Source organism: Agelaius tricolor, unplaced genomic scaffold, assembly GCF_023055355.1.
Source record: "Agelaius tricolor isolate 1412-34295 unplaced genomic scaffold, bAgeTri1.0.p SCAF_7, whole genome shotgun sequence".
In the NCBI taxonomy this organism is placed as follows: Eukaryota; Metazoa; Chordata; class Aves; order Passeriformes; family Icteridae; genus Agelaius; species Agelaius tricolor.
The window spans coordinates 36,755,911-36,774,872 of record NW_027269267.1 but is presented as its reverse complement, the minus strand read 5'-3'; the positions used below and the strand labels follow the sequence as shown (position 1 = coordinate 36,774,872).

The 18,962-nt window shown below is 37.6% G+C and overlaps 1 protein-coding gene across 4 annotated transcripts in view; it reads right to left on the bottom strand.

Moving 5' to 3' along the window:
* Window positions 1–18,962, bottom strand: part of ABCC4 (ATP binding cassette subfamily C member 4 (PEL blood group)) — a 142,078-nt gene that overhangs the window by 86,885 nt on the left and 36,231 nt on the right. For all 4 annotated transcript variants that reach the window (XM_071430971.1, XM_071430973.1, XM_071430972.1 and 1 more), the window contains exons 12-19: window positions 17,641–17,735; window positions 17,449–17,535; window positions 11,156–11,252; window positions 9,796–10,014; window positions 7,723–7,863; window positions 6,323–6,360; window positions 5,915–6,012; window positions 2,772–2,918 (exon numbers count right to left, since the gene is read on the bottom strand). In XM_071430971.1, coding sequence (XP_071287072.1) covers window positions 2,772–2,918; window positions 5,915–6,012; window positions 6,323–6,360; window positions 7,723–7,863; window positions 9,796–10,014; window positions 11,156–11,252; window positions 17,449–17,535; window positions 17,641–17,735 — 922 coding nt within the window. The remainder of the gene's footprint in view (window positions 1–2,771; window positions 2,919–5,914; window positions 6,013–6,322; window positions 6,361–7,722; window positions 7,864–9,795; window positions 10,015–11,155; window positions 11,253–17,448; window positions 17,536–17,640; window positions 17,736–18,962) is intronic.

Below are 18,962 nucleotides of genomic sequence, written 5' to 3'. Positions count from 1 at the left end.
ACAGGAATCAACCCCTTTTTATTCCTGCAACTGACATGTGAAGAGCAATATATAAAGCATTCACTATGAAATAGAAAATGTCCACATCTTCCTACTTTACAGATACTTTGACATTCATGTCATTCCCTTACTGGGATGTGGGTAAAAGAGCAAAGGAAGTTTCCAGAGAGCCAAATTCTACACACAAAAAAATAACTTCTATGAACAAATGCAGAGAAGTCAGGTGTAATAAAATCCAAAATACTAACGGTTCAACTACCCATCAAGCTTTCACAACAGCTGTGTAAGTGATGCTGTAGAGATACCTGCTGATAAATTAGAATTTCAGTCATAAATAAATGGCAATTTTTTCTGCATGCTGAGTAAGACAATGTACTTTGGTCACTTAGGATTATCAGCTCAGTAGGGTTAGGCTAAACACTTAAGAAGGAAAGAGAGAGACAGTCATTTATTAATAAGGTTCTTCCAGTGTAAAATATACAGTAAAATTTAGTTCTTTTTAGACCTATGCTGAATTTAAAGGTGAAATCTGTGTACATACAAACATTTTTGGCTAGGAAGGGAGACAAGAGAGGGGTCCTTTTATTCCTTTTCTCTCTCTGCTATGTAATCCAGGTTCCAAAAATACATTGACATTCTTCTATCATCTGGATAAAATGCTAGTTACTATTCCCTTTACAACCTGCCCCTCCCCATATATTCCTAATACACTCTGTAAAGAGAGATCTTGGGCTTATGCCTAAACTGATTCACAAAGCACAATTTTTTTAGAAATAAGTCATCTCATTTATTCACCAGGACTGATTGGATCTACACTGTTGGGAGCTGACAGACATGTCATGATTCACCATGCATTTCCATTTCCTAATGTCGGCTCCCTGATGCTCCTCGCTACTCTGCTTCCCCAGTAAGAACTACCAAGAGCCTGGGATGTCTGTTTATTGAAGTTACCTACTCAACTCTGGAACACAGATCAGCGTGTGTTAAAAATACTAGCCATGGCATTTTTTAATTACTGATTCTTTTTTGATAAATAAAACAGCAAAATTCAGTTCAGCAACAGCTTCTGGTGAGGTCTTAGAGACCTCATACTAACACTGAGAACATGCTGGATGCTTAAATGACAGATCTGATATTGCAATATCAGCTTTGCTAATATGGGATATAATAACTAATAGTTTGGTTTAGCTATTACAATCACAGGCTAGAAAAAAGCACATTTAAAAACTTCAATTTCTTTTCAGTATGTCTTTCATAGGCATATTAAAAAAAAAAGATAGGGGAAAAAAAATCATCCCACCTCAATGCAAGAAATAGCATGTGAAGTTCTAAAAGGAAAATAAACAGTAAAAAACCCATGTAAATCAGACAATGAAATACAGATATTAAAAACAGATTTCAGAACTGCTAAATGCTGCAATTCTGAAGGAGAACATTGTTTCATGTGTCATCTTTTTTCTTCTCTTTTTTCCTTTTTCAAATAATGCAGAGATCAGAACAGCAGTACTTTTGCATGCCATCCTGGCCAAAAGAAAGATGAAGGGAAAGAAATATATGCATCTTGAAGTTAATCCTCTATTATAAAATATCTGTTGATTAACAGAAACACACATCTAAGTCACAACAGTGTGTGAATACCAGCGACAGGCAGATTTAAAGAATGTCAGTTTTACAATGCACTGCTAATTAGAGATTCACAGTGTTACAAAGCAAACTGGTGTTACTCTACATTGTTGCTGATGTTTTCTCTCTAGTTCTTGGTTTGTTATTATGAGCCAGATTTATGGGCATTCTTACAAGATCACTCTGTATTCGCTCAAAAACAAAGTTACTGCGTTTGCTGCGCACACATACACAAGAGAGAAGAGGAAAACCTGACACATCAGCACTAGGATTTCTTCTCATGCATGTGCTCTCACTAGCTCCCATTTCCTGAGCTTCCCTTCTATGGAAGGAAAGTGTAAGTTCAAGTGGCCTTGAACTTACATTTCCACAGTACAAGCAGGCCATGTAACACTCACAGTACAAGCAGGCCATGTAACACAGCCCTACCTTTCTGCAGTTACAGGGGTGCTCTTTAAGATTAAATTGTATACATTTCATTCATCACATCACGGGCATGAACCTTTTCTCCACATAAGTATCAATTTCCTGAAAATATTATTGTTTTCTCTGAAACAATAAAGCCATCCCTATATATCCTTACAATTAAATGCCTTCTGGTGCTATGAGAACGAGTCAATTTTTTTCCAAGGGAGTGAAGACCATCAGGTTTCTGGTTCTCATGTAAAAGACAAACCTTTGGCTGGTCAATCAGTACCACCCACCTTCCCACTCTCTTCACTCTTCTCCACTTCTCTCTCCTTTCTTTTGAAGAACATAAGGATCTGGATCACAGTTTTACAAAATGCATTCACACACATTCAGCATATGGAAGACTTGTGAAACTGCATCAGAACAGCAGTGCAAATACAGGTCCACATACAACAACAAAGCTACAGCTAATTCATTGTTCTGTAAGCTGCATTTAAAGACAGTAAGATGAACCAACAATAAGCAGTCTGAGTTTGAAATTAAAAGGACTACACTGTAAAATTTGAAGTGTCTAAGTAAAAATTTAGATTTAGAAAGTCTAAGTAAAAGAAGCAAAAGAACACAACCGAAGTGCAAAAATACCATTGAATTGTAATTGTCCAGAAATGGTACAATTTGTGCAATCAAGGAGATACATTAAATATTGAGTTGTTTTTTTTTTTTTATAATAAACTTACCTATAGGATTTCTGTCAAAAAACAAGACAGGGGCTTTCAAAATGGATTGAAACATTTTGTTATGCAAATTCTGACCAGAATTGACAAGAACTCGAAACACCAGAAGACTTCTTATTATGCCAAATAGTATTGTAGCCACTGTTAAACCTGAAATAAAAAAAAAATAAAAAAAACATGAACAGAGCCTGCAAAAAGATATGAATCTTTCAGAAGAAAAAAAAGTTAAAAATAAAATTGCACTAAAACCAAATTCTCTGGACTGCTGCATAATATAGCAAGAATCCAAACTTAAGCCTAGGGGGACTCAGACTGAGTGCAGAACACAGATACATTTGTCACTAGCTTCAGTTATTATCACAGAATCAATTTAATCCACTTCTCTTCTTCTGTTTGAAAGAACTGGTACTTCATAGAAATGTAGGAAATGTCTGTTAACCCATGAGATAAATGCATATTGAAACTTTCTGCATAACAGCGTTACTAAAAAATTCATTTTGCAGTGCCATGTATGATTGTGGCTTGCACAGGTCACTGTGAAGATTCAACACTTGCCAGCAGGTATTAAACAAGTAATATATACATGGCTATTTAGACACAACCTTGAGTTACTCCCAATCAGCCCAAACCACTCATGCCATTCTTCCCCTTGTAAAACACACAAATCACATAAATTATGTGTCTTTCACACTATGTAAGATGCATTCCTTATGCCATGAGAAGAAACAGTCCTTCTAGGGAACTGGTGTGCAGACTCTTTGTTTCTCTTCTGGGCACATCTCTGCTTACAAGACAAGGGTGCTACAGGGCAAAAAACTGAAATAAATAATGAGATTGCTGTTGCTCTGTTTGTTGTGCATAATCTCCAATGTGGCTGCTCAAATTCCCTGTCAATAGAAGTGAACAGTGAAGGTCTAAACCTTACATTTAGCAGAGCTTTCAGGCTCCACGTGTTCTGCTTCAGAAAACAGCATAGCCACCTCAGGTCTTGAAGGCATGCTGAAGTTAGACCCCAAGTATCAGCAGAAAACCTTGCCTATTCTCAGGGCAGGTTAAAATCATACACAATTCAGGAACAGCTATAGTAACAGTGGGAAAGAGGGAGGTTTTAAATTATGTGACATGGTTAAGCTATCCCATATGCTTCCTTCTGTATCCTCCCAGGGAGTAAATAAAGGTATCATCACTATTTCATTTGTCTTCTTGCAGTTTATTGCTCACATTCTGCGAGGTGCTGTTTTTAAGAAAAAAGATGGTGGCTGGGATGAGAGTTTTTTTGCCTTGTCCCAGCTGCTGTATTCCAGGCCAGGCAGGAGAAGACAATTTTTCCAAGAATAACTGCACATACCCAAACAGGAAAGCTGGGTCATGCAAAAAGGGAGCAGGAGAGGCATGAAGCAGGAGGCTGTGGCACAGCCCATTCCTAACAGCTGTCTCTGGGAGCAACACAAGGAGATGGACCAATCCTGGAAACCCCACATTTCTGTACAACTCTACTCAGGCCTGGAAGCAGCTGGAAGCTGTTGGTACAACCCTCCCAGAACAGACTGGAACAGACCTAATGGCTGGGGAGAAGGGAAACAAAACATGCTTCCAAGTCCTTCACTTGGTCTGTCTCTGCTTTCCCTGTTCATGAGCTGAGAACCTCAGTATGAGAGAGACAAGGGCTCTTTGCATGTTTGCCTTATAGAAGAGGTGTGGAATTGGCACCCCAGTTCTGGCCAGCAGTGTTCCCTATTAGCAGCAATTTTACTCTTCAAAATCTTTGTTTCACAGAAGCAACAAGGACTAAGAAGGAACTACTACAGTGGGCAATTTTGTTTTTTCAAACATTGATAATCAGAAATAAAAACATTAAATTTTTATACTGTTTAAGAGATTATAGAAAAAGGTAAGTTGGATTATTAAGTATTTCCTGTAAAATGTACTACCTTTTTATAACTTTGTCAATTCCACTTACAATTTTGTGTAGACAAGTCAATGTTGTCTGTTCAACAATTGCAAATATCTCACTAAGTCACCAAAAAGTTTCAATATAAAGGTAGCTTTTGTTGTTCTGCTATCTAGAGCAAAATATTCCTTTAAGGATAAAATTCTCACTAATGTGGTTTAGGCTACCTGGTTAGAGAAAGTGAAATTTGCCACATTTAATCACACTGTGCAGTCCACTGGAACGGTTCAGGAAATAAGACATTACACAGAGAAAATAAGAGCCAAGTTCATCTGGCTCCTAAATTGTTGCATTCCAGGCCAAACACAATGTTTTCTGTCAGCCACTCAGATCACGTGGATTCCAGAAAACAAACTAAACAAAAAATCCTGCACCTATTCTCTCACCCATGGAGATGTTTCTGAATACATTCAATGCATATTCCTCTGGCATTCCACCTGTTTTCTCACACCAACCATTTACATCTCCATGAAGAAATTACCATGCCATACAAAATCGTGCATCACTAAGAGTGTTAAATAGGAGAATCTGAGAGCATGCACATGATTCTTCTGTGGCAATTTTTACTACATCCCAGAGCAGTTTTTCAAGATGTTTGGATGCCTGAATGCAAGGATCAACGCCCTTTTCTGAATATTCAGAAGCATAATGCTACCTATTGAAATATATTGAAATGTTTTTTAACAACCTGCTTTGCATACCCATCTAGGATGCCTTTTAAAAGCTTGTTCTTTTTCTGTGGCACTTCAGAAGAAATGTAGCCATGCCAAGTTTTAGAACAGCACAGAACAAAGATCCATTTCTAATCCCTCTTGCCATCCATATAATGACTGAAGATTTAGCTCAATTACTTACTAATATATAGACAATAACCCCAACCTTAATGTGACTGACTTTTCAGATACTCAATTCTTGATTTATTTTACAAAATCCAGCAAAAGCAATTAAAGACTCTGCATTCAACCTATTTCTTCTGTCAGATTTATTTTATTTATTGCAATCTATTTAATCAGAAAACAAGACTCAGGCTTTTAATCTGTTAAGACATTGCTCAGTTACTGCTAGAAATCACATTTCCCCACACATTGCTTTGCACCTCTCAAGAATCATTTCTTGAATGAATTTCTGAATTTATTATCAGATAATAAATATTTCTTAGACACAAACATACACACATGCATGCATGTGCAATTACCTGCATAAATTCCCAAATAAAAGTTAAGGTCTAGATCAGGCACATTTGTTCCATTATTTCCATTTGTTGTGAGATTCAACTTTTCTTGATGATTTGCCCTGTGGAAATGCACACAGAAGATAACCATCATCAAATAAGTGCATTTAGCTGTTTCTAGATTCAGTTCTTTAGTTGAATTCTTTAGTTCAAAAGATCTCATGTATTGATGCTGTCATGCATCACAACATGAATAGATGCAATTACAGTCTACACTTAGCATAAAGTTTAAATTTTTTTCCCCCAAAAAAGAAGTGGAAGTCAGAGGAAGATCTGAATTATTCTAGAGCAGGTTCCATTCCTCTTCAACTAAACAAACAGCACTTGACTGAAAAGGCAGAAACAACCAGCCACTTTTTATCACCAACTTACCAGTAAGAAAGCCACCAGTCCTGGAGCACATAGGCCACCTTGAGCAAAAGAAGCAAATAGAAGAATCATCTCACAAAATTAAAAAAAAATTAGAAAATTAAATTTCCTTGCTATTCTTTCAAGCTCTCTGGGAAAACATCACATATTCAGAAAAGTATGCCATCCAGTCTTTCAAGACCAGCAGCAATTTGCCAAGCACATTAGAAGGTGCTCTACAAAGAAAGAAGTTACCTTAAATTACCTTACATGTTAGCAAGCTAAAGGAAAGCAATACACTTTAGTAGCAAACAAAATATAGTAGCTCTTCCTAATGTATGTTAATTGAACTTTAAAGAACTCATTTTCTCAGTTCCTAAATTTGCTACAAGAGATATTCCAAAATGCTTTTTGATTAACAAACTTTCTGATGTTACCAGTCCAGAAATTTGTGTTTACAGGAGATAATTACCAGAAACAGGGTTGAAGGAGGATGAGAGAGGAGAGGGAGGGAAAAACTCCTTCTGCCACCTTCCTTCTGTGACAAAAGGTGACCACAAACATGTAACAGGGTTATTATCTCAAAATACACTTCTGTTCATGTGAATTTGAAGTTGTGGGCAGTCTACTACAGAGATCTGATCTTGCTTAGCTATCTTTCCAACAGACTCAATTCAAGGACAAGCAAGAAGTAAGATGTTAAAATATACAGACTATTTTCTAACAGCCAAGAAAAATCATTTCCATGAAATGAATTTGAGCCTTCTCAGCAAGAAACAGAAAAAAAGGTTCACGAAAGGTATCCTCACTCAGCTTCCTCAGCTCACCATTGCTTTCACTAAGTTTGTAAATAACTTTGTTTAAAAACTCATTTACATACCTGCTACAGTCTGCATCACACAAAATATTTGCCTATGCTCTTCCTTACTTTCTCATTCTGCTAAACAGTGACCCTCCACCTAAACTTCTCACATAATCTGCACTTACCAACAGGTGAGCTGCTTTTTGAACACTTCTGTCAGGCTCTGTCCTCCCACACCCAGTACATCTCTTTACCCTCCTCAACTGGAAACACTCTGACTGTCTTTTAACACCACTTTTATACACCTTATGATTTTCTTCTCTTTCTAAACAAAGTACACTGGCTTATAATTTTCACGCCATGTCGTCACCAAAATAATTATCTTAGTGAGGTATTAAAATTGTTGGAATAAGGATCACTGCAAGACCTCTCAATGCTCTACCAAAAATTCCATGCTGACACTTGAGTACACTACAAAATTATTAAAGAACACCCAAACATTTTAGACTAAACATTACAGCACCAAGTACACAGCGTATTTAAAAAAAATAAAAATAGAGGGGAAAAAGATCTCACAATCACAAACTACAGTCAATACTATTTGTGGCTTCCAACAACTTACCTGTGCCAAAATATTAAATAATAAGAGTATAAAAATCACAAAGTAGTTTGCTCCTGCAGAGAAGTATTTCCTGTAAACTTTGAAGTTTATTTTTCCCTCATGTCGACTCTCCTCTGGCACTGCAGCCAGTGCATTTTCACCCTGAAAGAAAGTCCACAGAATAAACCCCATCAACCTTGTAGTTACAGATTCAGACTAAGCCACTTGGCTCAAAATTAGCAAACAATTAAACAAGGAGATAAAGTGATTATGCATATAAAAACGTTAAATATTGCACTACATAGCTATGACAAAAAAAATTAGTCTCAGTGCACCAATAATGAAAATCTACTCTGCAAAGCAACACTTGAAGGATTTTATTTGGCATTGGCTCACCAAATATAACACTATATATATATACATATATATATATGTATATATAGCACCAGAAATATTTACTCTGACCACTATCTGGGTTCTCCTTTTCTCATATACTACATTCACTCATAACAGCTCCAGAAATTAAGGCCTTTACTCAGGGAAGATTCTGTTTTCAGAATGCAAATGTGGGCAACCTTTACTTCCCAGAAAAGCATTTAAATTAAATACTCTTCTACAAGTATGTACCATAATCAACCAATCTATACCCAAGACGTACACGTTATCAATAAAATTCTAATCATCTCCTTGTAAATATGAGCAAAGCATCTGTTAATAGGGAAAATAAGTAAAATGACAAATGGGAAGTCATAGTAAGCAAACAATGGATGGGGGACACTAAAAAACAGAGAAGGAAAAATGATACAGGCATAAAGAAGGTAAAAGAACTATACAAATTAATAAAATCAGGATTTTTTTTTTTAATTTTTACAGTATATGCAATATAAAAACTAGTGTCAGTTCAGTGGACATGTAACAGTTGATTTTGTTGCCACAAGACATGGCTGTACAAGAGGAGTGGAATCATGAGACCTGACAGTCATGAAAAGAGAAATCCAAACTACTCATCCATAAAAGGTGAGAAGCCTATCTTCGCTTTTTGTTTCTCCAGCCACCACACCTTCCCACTTCTCCCTATCCCCATTCAACAGTATTGATGCTGCTAAGAAGTTTGGTACACCTCCATAAATTTAAGAGAATTTAAGACTGGAATTGCCACTAGGGCATTATAATATAAGTTCATTGCTTTGGAGCATAAAACCATTCCTCAAAAATGCATTAAAAAGTCCATAGCTTTTTTTTTTTTTTTTTTTTTTAAATCTCTCTGCCTTTCATCATAGAGAAGAAATAGAGATAATATAGACCTACAGCACAGGGGTGACAATCATCAGGGACATACAGGGAATGCTTGTTCCATGGATGCAGTGCTGGCACAAGCCTAGCAGCGTTACAGGGAGCCTGCACTGATTGATGGGAATGCAAACACACCAGCAGAAGGCAACCTCTGGTACAGAAACGTCAGCGTTGCTTTTGCATTGGGCAGGCCAAGAGATAAGGAGGCACCTGGAAGTCACACTGGCACCCTACAAAGCCTTCTGTTTTCACCACCCAAAGGGCTGGAGAGAGCAAGGCAGCAGTGTCCCAGGATCACCCCCGCAGGGCCAGCTCAAGATCATGTGGGTATGTTTATGGGCATGTTGATGCCAGCTATGCAAACACAGACTTTGCATAAAGCCACAGCTTCTACCTGCACTTCCCAGAGCTCAGGAATTCAGGGAAAGTGTTCATTTCAGCTCAACACTGCACAAACACACCCAACACAGTGGGACTGGACCTTTAAAGCACTGCTGTCAGAGGACAGGCTGAAAGAAGCACAGTGTGGTGCCTCTGGACTCACACAAGGAATGCTCCCAGCACTCAGCAGAGCTGATGCTGAACTGCACAGGCTGACTCTGCTGGGTTTGAACAGCAGCACGCTGAGCTGTGAGCTGCCAGCCAAACACAGCCAGGGAGGTTCTCCAGAGGCGAGCTCTCACCTGGTAATGCAATTCAGTAATCCCTGAAATCCCAATGCTGCAGGGTAAGCCCATATCAAAATTTAAGTTAAAAACCAGCCAGACAAGAATCAAGACACCTCTTCCTTTGAGCACTCACAGGTGGTTGTTCCACAGCTCCATCTTTCTGTGAGTGGACGGATGAATCCTGGGACAAGACAGAGGACTCCGAGAAGGTTCGGTTCCGGGCAGACTTCAGGTTGGGGGTTCCTGGAACTGACAGCTGTTCTACCACCTCCTCATCTTTTTTCAAAAGGGAAGCAAAGTCGATGCCAGATTTCAGGAACTCTGCATAGGTACCTTTCCCCACCATTTTACCCTACAATCAATACAAAGTTTTAGTACCTTCATTATATACTTTCCATAAAGGACAATTTTTCTTACCAGTCCTTGCTACCTCTGGGGTTCTGCAGCTGCTGGGCACACATCCCACTGCAGTAACTGAGCTGAAGCCTCTAGGAGTTCCTCACTTAGAGGAGCAGAAACAAGCTCTTTAAGCTCTGACCAGTCACCTTGTAGCAGCTAACAGGGCCAACAAACAAACAGGATGAGAACAACCCCAGTTACAGCCAGGGGAGAATCACTTCCCTGGAGAAGCTGTGGGACATGCCAAGCCATGCAGCTTCAGGACAACCTATTAAACCACACACACACAACCATCAGTCTTTTTATATTGTTCCATCCCAGGGGTAAACACCATCTCCATTTTCTGATCCTCACAGAACCTTACAAGGAGCAACACTGACCATGTCCACATTTCTTTCAGCTCTACCACAACTCATTTCTCAAGAGCTACTGAAATTTTTCAAGCAATCTGAATGGAAAGAAAAAGAGGGACAGCGCCCTTTTTTTTGCACCATTGTGATGCATCAGAGGTAATTTCAAATATTTCACTACCCAGCCTTAAAAAAAAAAAATAGGGAAAAAAGCCCCAACTGCAGTCCTTGCATTGCCCCTCTGCCACAGTATCTGGTACAATGAAGATGGGAAGGAACCAGCTGTACTGAAGGCATACTCATTCTCAAAGGCATCTGAGACTATTTCTCAGCCTTAATTTAAAAATTGATTTGTTGCAAAATTAACACAGTTCTTAATTCACACCGAAGTGTAAGGAACAAGAACAAAAGCAAAACATTAACACAGTCTCAGAGTATATTAAATTTGAAGCAAGGGAAGGCTAAAACTTTTATTTCAAAACCAGACAAAGTGTTTGAAGAAATAAGTATTACTAATGCAAGATTATTTACATGCATGACAAAATTCAGCAACAGATTTTTCAGGGAAGGTATTCCAAGAAAAATCAACTTATTAATAATTGTAAAACTTGAAAACCATATGTAGTCGTAAGTAGACAGAAAATATACTTACAAACTAAAAATTAAAACCTAACTTTTTTTTTTCCTTTCTTAGAATAAAAAGGATAGTTAAAAAGTATAAGTATAGACATTAAAATCACTTACATCCTTTAAAATTAGAATCTGATTTGCAGCACGGAGATATTGCAACTGGTGAGTGACCAAAACAGAAATCTTCTGACGCAAGGCCTGACAAATACATCTGCAAAGAGATGGAAAGAGTAATTAAAATTAAATGTCCTAAAAGACTTTATTTATTTTTGGAAAACCTCTTCTACTCAATTTCTCAGTTTTTGAAATAAGAAGATGATCGTGCTTACTAGATTTACGAAAACTATATAAAACCTTAACAAAACATGTTCCTCATTTAATTTCTTAAGTTTTCAAGGAAGGGAAAAGATATATAATTATTTCTGATCTGCAAAAAAAGAAGAGGCAATAAGACATTTCATTAAATTTGTCTTAAACATTCTTGCAACAAATGTACATTTCATAAGCTGAATTGCAAAGAGAGTATTTTTTAAAAATTATTCTAAAGGAAAGAGAAAGAAAGGCAAGATACTGTGGAAAATTATGGAGAAATACAGCCAGTAAAAGTAACTTCTTTGAGAGAAGCTTTCAGACCAGCTGTAACACTTGAGCCACAGTGACTTCTGGAGAATTAAACAGTATTACTGATTTAAGAAAAAAACCCCCAAACATTCCAAAATAGTCCGTAATTGTTTATTTTTCCAACTGGTTCACTAAGGCTTAGTTTCATCATCCATCTACTTATAGAAGTACTGCTCTATATAATTGAAGAACAACATCCAGGTGAAAAGCCCAATTCTAAGTGAATCACAATCTGACAGTGTGTCCCTTTCTCACTGATGATACAGAGAACCCAAGGAAAGCCTTCTCAGCAGGGGATGTAACTGGGCCAAGAGTTCAGACATCTGCTGGAGCCAGCCCAGCACTGCCACAACCTTTTTACCTGTCTTTTAAAACCCAGACAGTTCACCTTCCCTGGGACTGTCCACTACTCTTCAGAGGCACATAGACTGTGAGCACATTTCATGCATGACAACAGGACTAACTGCTGCACCAACTCCAGTCACCACTGCCACATTTATTGCATGCACAAGCACACACACACCTGTGCACACAGACACACCAGATCCAGACAGAGAACACACAAAGGTTCTCCAGCCTCTCTTGAGTACAAGAAAAAGCGAGATGAAGGGACTGTGAAAGTTGCATCTTCTTCCCCAACTATGAATCAATTTAAACGTAAAAATGTTCCTGGCAGAAGTTAAATGGGTTCTTCTCCATGTTTAAGCTAAATAGAAATTTCAACACCCTTGAAAATGTATTCCAGGGACAAGCTACCCTTGCCATTAAAATTTTTTCTCTGAAGTTCAAGTCCTTTGGTGCAATTTCAATCCATTACATCCCCAAGGGCCCCTAGACCAGTTCATTCCAGTGTACAAGGTCCCTTCATACTTGAAGTCCTTCTCCTCCAGACATGAAAGAATAAACAAATAAAAGTAATAAAGAAGTCTCCCAAATAGACTTTTCTTTTAAGTTACAGATAGCTTTCTATTTTGCCTCCCTGCTCTGGACCTGAATGGTCCTGGCTACCTATACTGGAGTATGAAGCTGGTCTATACATTTTTTGAAGGGCACAAAATTGAAACATTATTTCAGCTGAGACCTTACATGTACAAAACATAACAGGAGTATTATTTTACTTGTAATGCCACATATAGTACTAGTCATAAGTCCCAAGGCACCGTTTCCTTAACAAGAGCATGACATTGCTGAGTCATACTGGGTTTGCCATCTACAACACTCTGCACCTCCTTTCCACCCTACTGCTCCCTGCTCGTTGTACCTTCATGGGCTCAACACCTAGCACTTCACCCTGCTGCATGCACCTACTAATTCACATCCCACAGCCAAAACTTCACAAATATCTGTTTCCAAAACTGCCTTTAGCGTTGCCTGGTTTTCCATCACCTAAAAATATACCATCAATGACCTTCATACATCATCAGAAATACCAGAATCAGGACAGACCTCTCTAGACACTACACCCTTCCGATTCAACAAAAATAAGCAAAGAGTATTTTAAGTAAACAAACTTAAGCAACAGGATGCTATAATCCATTTGAAAAACCCACTGCACTTTGACAGCAAACTGCTACAGAATTAAAAAATATTTAGTTTGAGCTTTGATAGTGCAGAGCATGAAGCAGGAGACACTGAGAAAGGGGCCTACAACAACACAGTGCTCCCCTACACACAGGCAGAGTCTTTGCACTTCGTGCATACAAATCCTCATTTGTTCTTCCTTCCCTATCAGTTCTGCTTTTCTTTGAGACAAGTTTTTCTTCAATCTTTTTTAAGTTTTTATCTCCAAGAACCAGCTTTCTTTCACCTCTGCAAAATGTCTCTTCTTTAATGATTCTACTTTCTTCCTTACCATTCTTTCTCCCTCTCCTTTTAGGAAGTTTACATGCAATTTTAACTTTACTCTAGTTAATACTTATATTCATTTCAATGAAAGTAACCACCGAAATGAAATTAAAGCACATGCATAAATGCTCACAGGCATAAACCCTTTGTTACATTAATTTACTTCCTACATTTGTTTTCCTCTCCCTTCCATTTAAATTTAAGCAGTTTAGGGAGAACAACCCCCCAGTTAGTTCTGCACATTTCAAAATTTACAAAATTAAAAAAAAAAAATAGTACTATGCTTGCCAGAGACAAAAAACCCCCACACCCTACACATTCTACTCTGCTGTCTCTTTTTCTACTCTGCTGCTTGTGCTTCTATGCCTACCTTGATAATCATTTATCTCCATCTCATGACAAGTCCCAGTCACACATAAATACAACTGGTCCACAAAACCTATTGACCTATTCCAGGCACCAGGTAGCACTGGATGGCTGGACAAAGTACATAGGGAGATGCTTCCTCTGGCATCCATTTCCAGACTCCAGAGTCCATATATTAGGAACTTTCTGAGCCAGAGATCCTGGTGTTTGAGAACTTTATCTATGTGAACTCTGTCGGATACTAGGAATGATGTGCATGCCACTCCCAAGAACCAAGACAACTTTAGGTCTTTTAGGCCTTATTTTAAAAGATTTCTAAACTGTCCTGCAACTCTGTCTACTCTCACAAGCACAGAGAAGAAAGAAAAAAATCAAGTTGATAATCAACTGAGACTTGTACACAGCTCCTGTCACTGAAAAAGGTACACAGGAAGTAACAACACCTAGAGAAAGGCATGCCCCAATAGACTGATAAAATATAAATCTCACTCTTAAAAACATGACTTTTGAGTCAATACTGCAGGTGGGACACAATTTTATCTAAAAGTGATCTGAAATCATATAATCTATAGCAATATATAGATAAAAAGGGAGAGTAGGAAATTCCTTGAGATCCAAGTGCAATTGAATGATTTTCTTAGAAATCCCCATCTGCTCCAAACTTCACCATACAAAGAAATGTGCTACTAGATCTGTGATGGCTGTCCCTCACCTTGAAACTTGAGTTTTCTCAAAATACTGTATTTCTTAAAAGTGAATTAAAAGCTATTTTTATTTAAATAAATATAAAACAAAGGCATCTTTTCATATCCAAATACAAATATGTAAAAAAACATATAACTATACTGGCAACCCCCCACTGGAAAAAGGCTGAAGCATGCCTACTATTAACTATCAAGAACCCACAGGAAAAAAGGCAACAAATAACACAAAAATAGGAAATCTTCAGTTTATACCTTCCAAGGAATCTGACCAGGAAAGAGGAATTAATTGAAAAACTGCCTTTATCTACTCCATCATCCACAGAATGACTTGTCTGAATCACGAAGAAATTCTTAAGAGCCGAAGTCCTTTATTAATAATATCATGGTCTCTTTTCCCACAGGAGCTGTGCTACTTGCATTCTTTCTCATTTGAAAAGTATTTATATATTTTAAACTACTTACTGCAGTAGCTGAATAGAATACAGAAAAGCAGCAAATGTAATGAACCAGCCACCCACATGCCATAGCTTTGGGGAATTACTAGGAACATACCTATCTTTGTAAACACATAGACTAGACACTTGTAAAAAAAATAAACTTTTAACATAAAATTGCAAGAAAAAAAAAGAGTGAGTGAACTGAACAATATCCACTTCAGATTCTCATTAAAAAATCCTCTGTTTCTTCCATCTCATCCATTGTTTTAAGCCTCGTGGTTTGGACTCCTGGGGGAGCAGCCTGCATGAAGTGGTGTTTTGGACATTCCTCAGCACCATGTTCTAAGAAATCATTCTTGCCCAAGTGCTCTCTGTCTTCTCCACATTTCTAGCACTATTCAGGAAGCATAAAGTACATGCCTTGCCTTGTTTCTCAAAGCAACTTATTGAACATAATGCTCTCCCCACTACCCCCAGTACCTTTACAGATTCCATGAAGGTCTCAGAAGACAACTTCTGTTTGTAAAAAATCCCCCCTAAAGTCTTGTGTAGGGAGGCATTGCTTGGTTTTCCTTCCCAGTACTACTCCACCCAGTCCATTTTCTAAAAAATGCTTTCATTCTACTTCTTTCTGTTTTGCTCAATCTGATCTGGAGTCGTGGAGAAAAAATGAAAGTACAGAAACAACCCCAGCTACTTGTCTGAGTTTCAAATTCTCTGAGATAACCTCCTTATTCCTCCTCATCTTCACACGCTTATCAGCAAAACACAGTGCAATGGCTTCTATCTCCTTTATGGTTTTGCACATGCAAAAATCCACACTTGCAGGTTTGCAGTAGAATGTAGATACTGCCAGTGTCACAGCTCACATGGAAAGTAGAGCAAGCTGAAGAGGCAGCCTGCCCTCCTTCACAAGGCACCAGGGTACTTTCTCATCTCCCTCTTCATGAACACACCTTAAGACTTCAGGGAGAGACAGGTTAACAGCTTAGGTGAGTGCACTTTCAGAACTCAGGCACTGATACAGTCAGATGCTGGAGTTGCAGAGAGATCTTTTGCAGAAACAGAAAAGCAGCCTGAAGCCTAGAAAGCTTCAACAGGCATTAAAGGAATTTGATAGTGCACGTGAACTACAGAGGTGATGAACTCCATCTATCAGTCGTGGCAGCTGAAAAACGAACGTAAAGCCCATGCATCATACAACTCTTACTCCATACCAGCAGACAGAAACAAACAATAGCCTTTTGAAAACATCAGTAAAATAAAGCAACATGTTAAAGGGGGTTCAGACGGTCCAGATTTGAAACTGCAAACATCAACAGGATGTACAACTTTCAAATTTAGATACTAAAAGCTTCCCTGTATGGGGAAAAAAGGAACATTCATGCCACTGCTACTCAGTGCAATTTCTATGACCATTTCTGCAAGATTTCTGCAAGTTTTTATGATTATCTAGGGGAGGACAGGAGAGAACAATAGTAAAACCAAATTAATTCATGTATTTGGAGCATGGAATTCAAAGGATGCAAGTATGCTAAACAAAACACATTTGTTGAAGGCCTGAACCAAAGACCACTGAATTTCACCAACAGAAGCTTCTCCTTCTAGTAAATTCTAGATTATGCCTTTTAACATAGAGAGCTGCAAGCTGTGAAGAAGTAAGGACAAAACACTGGCTGGGACTAACCAAATTATTCTGATACTCACCTATGTGTCTTAGATTAGTCAGTTTCAGAAGGATGGAGAAGAAGAACCTCACTGAAAAGGAAACCTGACTTTTAATGAACACTCTCCTGTTTCTTTGGAAGTGGGGAAAGGTCCAGTATCCCTCTCTCACATAGTAAATTTATACATTCTCTTTCCCTCTATTTCTGCTCTCTGCTGTCTACTCTGCAGGCCACATGCCCTGTTTCACCTACCCAAGAGGAATTTCAAGAATCAAAATTAAAAATTATTCAACAGTTTAAGACAGTTCTGTCCTCTCCTTTAGCCAGTTGAATTAAGTGCTTATTACTAGCAAGTAAAGTTGTAGCAAACTAAAAAGAGATTTAAAATCCCACCCCATTTTATTCTTCACTCAGTACTAATATTCGTAAACCCGATTATTCATAAACCCCAATACTCATGTATGAAACTCAGTATTTTCCTTAAGAAAATGGCAGATATTCCCTTAAGAATATTTCTATTTATAATATCTCCAAAACAGACTTTTACAGGGCTTTTAAAAATAAAGAACAAAGTCAACAAAACATAGAGGGGAAGAAAAAAACCCTCTATCTTCCAATTACATAAAGTAGGGGAAAAACGAATCAGAAAGCAAATGTACAAAGTTTTGTGAAGAAATCCATCTCCTCAGAAACACCTTCCCAAATTTTTTGATAAGGGATTACAATAAAATATTTGCATTTTATATTAAAATAAAGCAGTAACCTACTTTTCAAACAAATGTCTTCCAACTTCAGCATCTACTGCACTCAGTGGGTCATCCAAAAGATAGATGTCCGCATCCTGATACACGGCTCTGAAAGGTTTAAAGAAATGTCAGTATAACAAAGTCTTACTTGGTTTACTTTAATCACTGGAATCTGACAATTTATAAATTTTAGAAACAGCAAAAACCACTAGCCTGGCCAGATTTACACGGGCCTTCTGTCCCCCACTCAGAGTAGCTCCACGATCTCCTATTACTGTTAGGTCACCATTCGCCAATAATTCCAAGTCCTGCAAATGTGAAAGAACAGATAAAAATATTTTTTTAAATCATTTTAACTTCAAACACTGACAAAGCTGTTTCAATGTAGCATTTCTTGTTTGGAAAGTATTAATGTAGCACATTAAAATATAAGGTTTCATACTAAATGTAATATCTGCAGTTGCTTTATGACTCTGTACTTTCAGCAAAAGGTAATTGAGAAAGCGGAAAAAATAGATGAGATCCTAAAGTTCATTTTTTCTACAGCTGTGCCAGAGGAAAGTGCACTACTATCCTTAGTCTTGCAAGGAATATTTATTAGTGATTCAGAAAATCAAATAAAATACTAAAAAGTCTAACAGTAAATTTATTAGTTTTTATTTGAATAAAATGTACTGTCACAAAAAATAAAAACTGCACGAGCTATTATCGGTAAATTATCTTGCTAATATCCATAAAAACCACATTGTTTTTATTCTTACTATAATATATTCAGGAAAAATAACTACAACATTCACCACACAGATTTGGTTAATTTGGGACTTGAGGACTGTGGATAAAACAACAAAATTACATAGTGTTTCATGTCATATTATCATATTTCCTATTCAAGAAATACAGAAGTTTTACATTAAGCTACAAAACATATTCTGAAAGCTTATTCACAGCTTTTATAAGACACATAAATTTGCAAGAAAACTATGGAAGCAAATCTACCATCAATATGAAGTGGGGATTTTTTAAATGCTGTTTGCTGTCTTTTAAAGTCATTAAAGCCTTAAGTTTAGACAACAGCATGACTATCAGCAGGAGACACTAAAACTCTATCTGCCAAGTGTAAAAATCTTGCAAAAAACATTCACTACAGTAACCATCTGCTTTTCACCTGTGTCGCTGCTGACAGAAATATCATAACATGCTGCACAAAACCTTTTTAGCTGCCAAGCAAAATGTCTGTTTCTTGACAACTCTGGCTTAATCCTCTTCTGTATCTCATGTCACAAACTCCTTTGCACACAAACCTTTCAAATATATTTTTTCCTAAAACTACTTGGGTTCAGCAAGTTCTCCAGTACATAGCCCTAAGGTTCTTTTGATAGCTGTTTGCAATGCATAATATACAGCAAACACAACATTTATTTCAAAGGAAAGCATACAGGATATTTATGAAACCAAAGTCACAAAGAGTGCTAGCTTGATCATTTGTTTTCTGCCTCTTACTGCATTTGCACAAACCCCTACCATAACACATGTTA